This window comes from Camelina sativa, chromosome 13 (assembly GCF_000633955.1).
Source record: "Camelina sativa cultivar DH55 chromosome 13, Cs, whole genome shotgun sequence".
NCBI classification, from domain to species: Eukaryota; Viridiplantae; Streptophyta; class Magnoliopsida; order Brassicales; family Brassicaceae; genus Camelina; species Camelina sativa.
In genome coordinates, this window is record NC_025697.1 from 164,362 (window position 1) to 175,616 (window position 11,255).

Below are 11,255 nucleotides of genomic sequence, written 5' to 3' on the forward strand. Positions count from 1 at the left end.
TTTTTTTTTTTTTTTTTTTCATCTTAATTAACTAATTCAAGTTTCATTCTGGCACTCTCTATCTTCGCTACTAGACAACCTCCCAAGTTTTTTTTAAAGAAATCAAATAATTTAGTATTTCTCTTATTTTATGTTTTTTTGCCATCAGTGACAACAACAAGTATATCAAAAACTTGATTTGATTTCTTATCTGATCTGATAGGGTTAAACCACGTATTCCAATCTCACGCGACCACATGACGTGACCTTCGTATATAGATTCAGTTACTAGTACATCATGAATAAATGCGCAAAAGCGAAATATATTGAAACTTAGGACAACATGTACAAAGTCAAACTGATAAGGGGTTTACGTACTTGTAACTAATCGAATTAAGGTATTTGAACTCATAAATGGTTATTTAAATATAATAATTATATGTCGTAATAACGGTGAAGTACAAAAAGCTGTTTAAGCCCAAAGATTTAAGTAATCAATCGGTATTTGAACTAATATAGTCCACTAATCATTGATAGATTATTGATAGTCCAGGGAAGAAAACTTACTGCATGTCCTCTCTTTTTTTTTTTTTTTTTTCCTTTTTTTGGGCAAAAAACTTACTTATTTTGTAAACTTTAAATCACAATGTCAAAGTGACAAAGTCCAAAGTCAATTTGTTTTTTGTTTTTTTGTTCTCCACAAAATATAAAATATATGCATATTCAAAGTATGTGGAATTTGTCAAAGACATCCCATATGGCCATATGTGCGTTAGGACTTTTAAGCAAAAAGAAAAAGAATCCTTCCTACATAAAACATGAAATTTGGATATCTTCTTCTTTGAAATTATTAAACATCTTAATATGAATTTGTAAATTGAAAGATTATCTCTTACATTTAGTTTGTATAATTGTATTTCAAAATCACTCATTGAATAAAAAAACATCAATAATACTTGTTGCAAGTAAGACTTTATTCTAATTGATTTCATTATACAGAGGTTTAGAAATAGATTTCAGAATTAACGTAATTAAGTATCCAAATCATTGCTTTCTTATAACTAAAAGAAATGCTAATTAACAGTATTTTAGGTCCCACCACAACTTTAAATATCTTAATTCCTCTTGGTTGATAATACATACATATTCGTCAATTATTGTAAATTGACCACAAATTATATTTTTCAATACTCGCTAAATGTGAATTAGTTTGAGAAGAGGACGAACAAACGCAATTTATTTCTTTGTTTAAAACTTATAAATTCTTCGTTTTTGTTCAGTCTCCTTATAAGAGAACACCTCTTAATCACGAAATCTCAAAGAAACAGCTTCTTCTTCTTCTTCTCCTTCAAACGGCTTCTCTTTGTTTTTTTATTTTGTTCCTGTGTACCAATCATTCATGGACACTAGTAGATCCATAATTTCACTTATTATACTCTTCGTGCTTTTGACCATCCCTGCTGGAGCTCAGAGAACATCAACGGAGAGGTCTCCAACAACAGACTTTACTTTCCGAGGCTTTAACGGAAGCCAATCGGCCGATATTAGTACTGAAGGAGCTGCGACGATCAAACCCAACGGACTACTGAGGCTCACTGACCGAAACCCAAACGTCATCGGTACAGCTTTCTACGACAAACCAGTGAGATTGCTAGAGACTAATAATATAAGTTCCACAAACACCACGGTTCGTTCATTCAGCACATCTTTCGTATTTGTCATAATTCCTTCTAGCTCAAGCAACGGTGGTTATGGCTTCACGTTCACGCTATCTCCTACACCTAATCGCCCCGGAGCCGAAACCGAGCAGTTCTTGGGACTCCTCAACAAAGACAACGATGGGAACTTGATGAATCACGTTTTCGCCGTCGAATTCGACACGGTACAAGGATTCAAAGACGGTATTTACAGTTCAGGCAATCACATCGGTCTGAACTTCAACAGTCTCAAATCAGATTTTCAAGAACCTGTCGTGTATTACGACAACGACGGTCCTAATCGAAAAGAGGATTTCCGGCTTCAGAGCGGCGATCCGATCAGAGCACTTTTGGATTACGACGGACCATCCCAAACTCTGAATTTCACCATTTATCCGGCAAAATCCAAGTCTAGACCCATAAAGCCTTTGATCTCACAACTACCAGTTCCGAAGTTGTCGCAGATCGTGCAAGAAGAGATGTATGTCGGATTCACAGCAGCGACGGGGAGAGATCAGTCGAGTGCTCATTACGTGATGGGTTGGAGTTTCTCAAGCGGCGGAGATCGTCCAATTGCAGATATGCTTGACCTCTCAGAGCTCCCTCCTGCGCCTCCGAATACGGCGAAGAAGAGAGGGTACAATCCTCAGGTCATCGCTCTGATCGTAGCTCTATCGGGAGTAACAGTGATCTTGCTTGCGTTACTCTTCTTCTTCTCCAAGTACAAGAAACGACTGCAACAAGGAGAGATCCTCGAAGACTGGGAGATCAATCATCCTCACAGACTCAGATACAAAGACCTCTACGCTGCTACTGATGGATTCAAGGAGAGTAGGATTATCGGAACCGGAGGATTCGGAACCGTTTTCAGAGGAGACATCTCATCGTCTCCGTCGAATCAAATCGCAGTGAAGAAGATAACTCCGAACAGTATGCAAGGTGTTCGAGAGTTCATAGCAGAGATCGAGAGTTTGGGGAGGCTAAGGCATAAGAATCTGGTCAACCTTCAAGGATGGTGCAAACACAAGAACGATCTTTTGTTGATTTACGATTATATCCCCAACGGAAGCTTGGACTCGCTGCTCTACAGTAAACCGAGAAGGAGCGGCCAAGTTTTATCTTGGAACGTGCGTTTTCAGATCGCTAAAGGAATCGCGTCTGGCTTGTTGTATCTTCACGAGGAATGGGAACAGATCGTTATTCACAGAGATGTGAAACCGAGCAATGTTCTGATTGAATCTGATATGAACCCTAGATTGGGGGATTTTGGTCTCGCGAGGCTTTACGAACGCGGATCGCAGTCGAACACGACAGTAGTCGTGGGCACGATTGGGTATATGGCGCCAGAGCTGGCCCGCAACGGTAAATCTTCGTCTGCGTCTGATGTTTTCGCTTTTGGCGTTTTGTTGTTAGAGATCATCTCCGGGAGAAGACCGACAGACTCTGGGACCTTCTTCTTGGCCGATTGGGTTATGGAATTGCACGCGAGTGATGAGATTCTTCGTGCGGTCGATCCGAGACTCGGATCTGGTTATGATGACAGAGAAGCAAATCTTGCTCTTGCCATAGGATTGCATTGTTGCCATCAAAGACCAGCGTCTCGACCGTCAATGAGAACGGTGCTTAGGTATATGAACGGAGATGAAGATGTTCCTGAAATTGATGACAATTGGGGATACTCGGATTCTTCGTCAAGAAGCGAATTTGGATCCAAGTTTGAAGGATATGTTTCATCCGATAGGGCTTCGAGCTCCGTCGCATCTTTCTCCGTTACAAGGATTTCTTCGAGTTCTGTTATGAGTGGTAGATAGTGCAAATTTCACATAGTTTGAGTCTTGTAAATAGTACTAGTTTTGTTTCTCACTTGTTATGGTATTTTTGGTCTTTACATTTTATAACGGCTCGTTTGACCAACAGCGTTTTTAACGGTATGGATATAATATGGTTGCTTTATCACCTAAAATCTATAAATAGATGGCAAAGAGCGGTTAAACAATGGGGAACAGTTTTTGGTGTTTCTTAGAATAAAAATATTATGAAAATAATATAAGATCAGTAGTTTACATTTTTGTTAAGAAGTTAGTTATTGGAAGAACATTTTTAAGATCCTAAGATTTAATAATATAATAATATTAAACGTATTACAATTATAAAAACTTTAAAAAATAACATTTAAATTGCAAACTTAAAAAACTTATACTAAAATTCAAAATATAATACCAAATTTTTATGAAACAAAAAAACATTTTCAATAAATAAAAGAAAAAAAAATCAAACAAACATATTACTTAATTTATTAAAGCACACAAACATTTTTAATGTCCAAATTTATTTCATATATTCTCGATTGAAAAAAATCTCAACCATTCTCGTCATGCCACGTAGATAAAGAACATTCCTAAAATCTGTTCTTATTTAAGACCAAAAAATGTGTTCTAAATACATTGTTCAATAAATTTATCAATTTATTGGGTAAGAACAGCCCAACTGTTCTGCCATGGCTTTAAGGTAAAGGTGTGCTCTTAATAAGAATAACTAATGTTATTCTTTATTTTATTTTATTTTTTTGGTCAAAAACTAATGTTATTTTTATAACTGTAAATTTCTAAGACGCGTGTTGGATTAATAATTAAAATCGAATTCAATGATACAAAATTATTATCTGAGTCACCCATTCACCAATAAATTCGTTTAGCTTTCAAACGAACAAAAAAAATAAATTAGTTGGGTTGTCTATTTCTGTTACAAGTTACCCATGAGGCAGCGCTATGACACATACATTATTCAATAATTAATATTGACATCTTAATGTTACAGCATGTTATCCTTGTGAAAGTGACATCTATTTTTGTTTTGTTCTGTATTTTTTTCCTTAAATCCAGATTAAAAACAATCTTATAAACAATTAGGGTATCTCAAACCAGAGTCTAATTATTCTTATGTCATTTAGAAGATCAAACGAGTAAACATATGATCAAAACCGAACACTTATACCGGTTGAACACTTTATCTCAAGATTTAAACATAAAATGTCCAAGTCCCATAAGATAAGACTATTTTAGGTAGTCATCGGCTCATCGTTTTCTTGTCCCGAAAGAAAGATATAAAACTTGAGGAAGTTAAAGTCAGCGTGGAATTCGTCAAAGTCAGCGTGATGGTTACGTTGGACCTCTTTCTACACACAAGTTCAGGCAACAAAGCATATTATTTGTAGAAAATACATTACTCATTTTTTTTCTTTGTTTAACATTTCACTAAAACATTGTGTGCCACATATCTTCAGTATACGATGATGTGAACATTAAGCCGAAACGAAGAAGAAGATTCCTCTTTTTTTTTTTTTTTTTGTGGGGGTATAATTTTCTTCTTCATTGACTCCATAATTAGATATTTTTTCATCTCAATCACCGAATTAAAGGTCCCATGCATGTCCTCAAAAGCAAATCTCTACACTAGAAATTTCAACAAGAGTATCTAGATCTCCTTATCTAATTCTTTATTTCGCTCACCCATGGGCACTCAAAGATCCATGGTCTTAGTCTCATTTTTGGTAAAGCTTTTCCTGTTTTTGAGCGTCCATGTTCGAGCTCAGAGAACAACAACAAGAACAGAGTTTACTTTCCGAGGTTTTAGCGGAAACCAATCAGAGATTCAGATGGAAGGAGCCGCAATGATCAAACCCAACGGACTGTTGAGACTCACTGACCGAAAGTCAAACGTTACCGGTACAGCTTTCTACCACAAACCCGTGAGATAGCTGGAAACTAGTAGAAGAAGTTCCACAAACGTCACGGTTCGTTCCTTCAGCACTTCTTTCGTCTTTGTCATAATCCCTTCAAGCCCAAGCAACAAAGGCTTCGGATTCACGTTCACACTATCTCCAACGCCTTATCGTCCCAATGCTGGTTCCGCACAGTATTTGGGAGTTCTCAACAAAGAGAACGATAGGGATCCTAGGAATCACGTCTTCGCGGTGGAGTTCGACACGGTGCAAGGATCAAGAGACGACAACACTGACAGAATAGGAAACGACATAGGTCTGAACTACAACAGTCGTACTTCGGACATCCAAGAGCCGGTCGTGTATTAGAACAATGACGACCCTAACAAGAAAGAAGATTTCCAGCTAGAGAGTGGCAACCCGATTCAAGCACTTTTGGAGTACGATGGACCAACACAAACGCTAAACGTCACGGTGTATCCGGCGAGATTGGGGTTTAAACCCACAAAGCCTTTGATCTCTCGACAGGTTCCAAAACTGTTGGAGATTGTGCAACAAGAAATGTATGTGGGATTCACGGCAGCGACGAGGAGAGATCAGTCGAGTGCTCACTACGTGATGGGTTGGAGTTTCTCAAGCGGCGGCGGAGATCGTCCAATGGCAGACGTGCTTAACCTCTCGGAGCTTCCTCCTCCGCCGCCGAATACGGCGAAGAAGAGTGGCTTCGATTCTCAAGTCATCGTTCTGATCGTGGCTTTATCAGCCGTAATGCTGGTCATGCTTGTGTTACTCTTCTTCTTCTTCGTCATGTACAAGAAGAGATTGGGACAAGAAGAAATGCTAGAAGACTGGGAAGTCGATCATCCACGCAGATTGAGATACAGAGATCTCTACGCTGCCACTGATGGTTTCAAGGAGAATAGGATTATCGGAACCGGAGGATTCGGAACCGTTTTCAAAGGAAAGCTCCCAAACTCAGATCCCATCGCAGTGAAGAAGATAACTCCGAACAGTATGCAAGGTGTTCGAGAGTTTGTGGCAGAGATCGAGAGCTTGGGGAGACTAAGGCATAAGAATCTTGTGAATCTCCAGGGATGGTGCAAACACAAGAACGATCTATTGCTAATTTACGACTATATCCCCAACGGAAGCTTGGACTCGCTGCTCTACACTTTACCGAGACGAAGCGGCGCCGTATTGTCGTGGAACGTGCGTTTTCAGATCACCAAAGGAATCGCGTCTGGTTTGTTGTATCTTCACGAAGAATGGCAAAAGATCGTGATTCATAGAGACGTGAAACCAAGCAATGTGCTGATTGACTCCAGCATGAACCCTAGATTGGGTGATTTTGGACTGGCGAGGCTCTACGAACGCGGAACGATATCATCGCAAACAACAGCGCTAGTTGGAACCATTGGGTACCTGGCGCCGGAGCTTTCCCGCAACGGCAAACCATCAACCGCGTCTGATGTTTTCGTGTTCGGCGTTTTGCTGTTAGAGATCGTCTCCGGTAGAAAACCAACGGATTCCGGTAGCTTCTTCTTGGTCGATTGGGTTATGGAGCTGCACGCGAACGGCGAGATTCTAGGCGCAATCGATCCGAGGCTTGGATCTGGTTACGATGGGGGAGAAGCAAAGCTTGCTCTCGCCGTCGGATTGCTGTGTTGCCACCAAAACCCGGAGTCTCGGCCGTCGATGAGAGTGGTACTTAGGTATCTAAACGGAGATGAGAATGTTCCAGAGATTGAGGATGATTGGGGATATTCGAATCCTTCAAGGAACGAATTCGGATCCAAGTTTGTAGGATTTGTTTCGTCGAGCTCTGTCGCTTCTTCAATTTCTCGTATCAGTGGCAGTGGATAGGGCGGCGGCGCGGCGCATTGTAATTTTCCTTTTTTTTAATTAAAATAAATATTCTGATAATCAGTTTTTTAGGATAAGTGATTATCATTTATCACACTGGTTTAGCAATTTAGTAAAAATAGACATCGGTTTTGTTTTTTTTTATATCCGGATTATGCAGCATGTCCATTTTAATCGTTGAACCAACCAGTTCTATATATTCAATTCATTAATAATTTAATACTATCTATTTATTATTTGAGACAGACCCTCCTCGAGGATTATTTATTTTGGGGATATAGTATGTATGTTACAAATCAATTCAATTGAGTCTGTCTATGATGATTTGAAGACATTGAAACTGTTTGATACGTGTGTCGTAATCCAAGTATAAACTAAAAAACAAACAATTATTCAACGACCTCCCTAATTACGAAACAGTGACAAGAGATACGAGACGTCGTTTTCAATGCGACTTCACAATGTTCATTCAACCAAATCCCCACGCGGTGCGAGTGTGTGTGACTATTCTTTTATTCTTTGTCTGTGTGGGTGACTTTAGACTTTTAGTTATGTGATTGTGTATACTAATCTCAGTATATCTTTCTGTACGGTCTCTCTCTTTAACCATAACAAAACCTTTTAACCTGCTATTAGGGCTAATGAATCCCGTCGTATATGCGATATAAAATACTAGTTTTCTGTCATGATTTTATTTTAGTATTCTATAACGAGTAGGTTCTAAATATTTTCGGGAAAGGCCACTATAATGTAATGGGCCATATAAGTAAATAAACCAAACAAGCAAAAGCCCAAACTCGATTCTGTAAACCAACCCGATCCGGAATGGATACCGGGAGCTACTGCAGCAGCGGTCGAAGTGGCGGCCATCTCCAGCGATATCGTTTTGTGATTTCGGGAAGATAGAGAGAAGAACGCTCTGTTTCTTGATCCATGATTATAGAAAGATGCATGTAATTTTTTTTGTTGTTTCTGGAGCGGAGCTATCTTTGATAAACGATCACGGCCGTTTGATCGGTTCACAAACCCATCTGACGGTGAAATAATATTCTAACCTTATCTATTATATTCTGTGTGATCTGATGATGTTTCAAATCCACTTGGCAATAGAATCTAGATGAGCTATAGCCTGATTGTGATACGGTCTTCCCTCCCATTTAAATTTGCTGCAACTAATCGGTTTTCGGTTTAACCAATCAAGCCATACCGAAACCAAATTATGCCAAAAAACGATGAACCAAATCGGTCGGATTGAAAAACCAATCGGTTGGTATATTTCATAACCTGATCCAACAATGTGATTAAGTAAAGATATAATTGGCAAAAACATACATTTTTAAAATTTAATTTGAAAATCTATACATTCACTATTTACAATTAGAAAAATCCACCTAAACTACTGTTCAGTTATTTCTATAGCCCATTTTTGCTATTTATAATCCTATTTAATTACATCTCATATCATTACTCTTTTTTCTCTCTTTTCTTGATTTTTTTATATAATTGTTAATATAATATATTTTTAGAAAACTTCTTAGATACAAAAAAGTTTTATATTTTTTTCTTTACAATTTGATATGAATTTTGTTTAATATTTTTTAAATATATTATATACATCTTTGTATCTGTACATTTTTTTAAATGTACAAATGTCTGTACACACTATTATATGTACAGATGTCTGTATACATTATTAAATGTACAAATGAAATTTGTTTAATTTTTAGGATTTCAAATGTCTGTACATATGCTTGTACTGCAATGTTTTTATACAAATTACATATGTAAAGTTAATAATATGTACATATATTTGTACACATAATTATGTATATAGACATCTGTAAACATACTAAAATGTACGGATACAAAAGATTTATATAATATATTTTAAAATTATTAAATAAAATTCATATCAAACTGTATTTTTTTGTATCTAAGAAGTTTTTTAAAAATATATTATATTAACAATTATTTGAATAATTATGATTGGAGGGAAAGAAAAACTTTATTTCTTATATACATACATTCTCATTTTTGTAATTTTCTCACCAAATATATACTCCATTATTTCTTCCTATTTACAAACTCTCTATTACAAAACATTCTATTTTTCCAATTTTAAATAGTAAATGTATTAGTTTCCCAAAGTTTCCGGAATGTACTAATCTGCTAACAAACCGTTAAGTAAACCCACGTCAACAAATGTGTGATATCGAGATCTATCAATGTGGTTAACCAAAGGTGGTTTGTTTATACACAAAATCCAAACCAGAGAGAGTGAGAGACTGTAGAGAGCTGAAAAAAAAATAACTTAGAGGCAGAAACAGAAAGAGAGAAAACACATAAAATGTTATATACAAAGTGGGCACAAAGAGATGATGTAATATTGCTATGTGCATAACTAGAAGAAATAGAGAGAGAGTGAGTGAACTGTTCAGCGAGCAAGAGGAGCATAAGAGATTAGATTTGGATCAGAAGCAACGAGAGGCAACTTGTCAATGTATATCAACAACCTCTTCAGATTGTCCTTGTAAATCGCTGGTATATCCGCAATCTCTTTGCTCGAAGTGTAAATCCATAGATCACCAGAATTCACCCTTTTCAAGCTGCCTCTACAGAACGGGCACGACTGTGACCGTGCACGCCTGTTTCAAACAACACAATGTATTCTTTAACTTCTAACGAAGGCTGATGATGATTGAGTGTGTGTAAAATAAACTAAGAGCAAGCTAACTATACCAGTTTCTGTAGCAGTTTATACACATGGAGTGATTGCAAGTAGGAAGAACAACTTTATTCCGAACCTCCAAGCAAATGCCACACTCTTCTTCCCTCTCCAAGTCGATCTCTGACATCTTCCCTTTGTCTGTTCTGTCCTTTATCCGGTATCTTTTGTCGCATATCTCCTTCTGTTTCCTTTCTTCTACATCGGTTATCCCTCCGTGAAGTTGCAATAGCGAAGGAAACAACACATCTGCTCATCAACATCCATTGCTAGTCAGAAGAAAAACATCAGGTGGACTAATCTGGCATGCTTAGCTTAAGAGACACCAATGCGCCAATTTGATAAAATTACCATAGAATTCTCTGATGCTAGCTTTCCGTTCATGTAGCGACATTGTGGTCTTACCATCAACATATGCCTAGAAAAACAAAAACAGAGAATCACATATCAGAGAGCTAGACAAGAACAGAGGATTAAAAAAATCCAATAATAAAATAGCAGAAAATATGAATCCACCTTATAAATGAGGATCCTAAGCAATCCAAGAGCGCCAGCGAAATGACAATCCGTCCACTGAAGAAGGAAGAGAAAGAGATGAGCCGCGGGGCTGTAAGATAATCTCATCTGCACGCAGCCACCATCATACTCCTCTGGATACTCTGATGCCCTTCATACAAAAATCAATTATTTTTTTTTTCTTTCATAAATTATTTTTTGATTCCCTACAGTACAAACTTGATTTAAAGTGAATGAGGAGATTAGTACGCAACATGAGAACATGTTACTTCACCAGCTTAATCCAACAAAACAAGTCAACATAGGATAGAATCAGAATTTATGACCAAAGGAAAAAGAATTGACTAGTATAGATATGTGTGATGTGACCAAAAGAAGAGGTGGCGTATGAGACTAAGCCAAGGGAGCTCTCGCGTAAACGCAAAGTCTCAAAATTTCATTATGACATCAGCAGACACAGACTCAGCAGACAACAGAGATTCAGATTCACAAGTATCAAAAACTGAACATCGTCTGAGAAACTTCGACAGAACTCGAAAGTGCGTAAACAATCTGATCTAACTGAATCGGAAGAGACGAAAAAAATCATACTTAAAAAACAAAATTTCCAAAACAATTGACCACTCCCGACTAAGAAAGAAGAACACAAATCAAACTTTTACCAAAACATCGAAACATGCGAATAAACCCAGAAAAATAAAGAAGACAAAGACAGAGAGAGCCAGAGAGGAAGATATATATATATATATATATA

The 11,255-nt window shown here is 37.4% G+C and overlaps 2 protein-coding genes and 1 pseudogene across 2 annotated transcripts; 2 read left to right on the forward strand and 1 right to left on the reverse strand.

Moving 5' to 3' along the window:
- On the forward strand, nt 1,100-3,629 carry LOC104734148 (lectin-domain containing receptor kinase VI.3-like). Its single transcript, XM_010453670.2, has one exon. The coding sequence runs from the start codon at nt 1,379-1,381 to the stop codon at nt 3,485-3,487; it is 2,109 nt and encodes a 702-aa protein (XP_010451972.1). The 5' UTR covers nt 1,100-1,378; the 3' UTR covers nt 3,488-3,629.
- On the forward strand, nt 5,002-7,457 carry LOC104734149 (annotated as a pseudogene).
- Nucleotides 9,446-11,219, reverse strand: LOC104734150. Its single transcript, XM_010453671.2, has 4 exons — nt 10,502-11,219; nt 10,337-10,403; nt 10,000-10,234; nt 9,446-9,905 (listed from the first exon to the last, which is right to left on the reverse strand). Exons 1-4 carry the CDS (start codon nt 10,607-10,609, stop codon nt 9,695-9,697), a joined length of 621 nt encoding a protein of 206 aa, XP_010451973.2. The 5' UTR covers nt 10,610-11,219; the 3' UTR covers nt 9,446-9,694.

Excerpts from the sequence above, each read along its gene's own strand:
- LOC104734150 (XM_010453671.2), bottom strand. The coding sequence starts at position 10,609 with ATGAGATTATCTTACAGCCCCGCGGCTCATCTCTTTCTCTTCCTTCTT. Across the intron at positions 10,235-10,336 it reads TAGCATCAGAGAATTCTATG|ATGTGTTGTTTCCTTCGCTA; the intron begins GTAATTTTATCA and ends GTTGATGAGCAG. Across the intron at positions 9,906-9,999 it reads ATAAACTGCTACAGAAACTG|GCGTGCACGGTCACAGTCGT; the intron begins GTATAGTTAGCT and ends TGTTTGAAACAG.
- LOC104734148 (XM_010453670.2), top strand. The coding sequence starts at position 1,379 with ATGGACACTAGTAGATCCATAATTTCACTTATTATACTCTTCGTGCTT.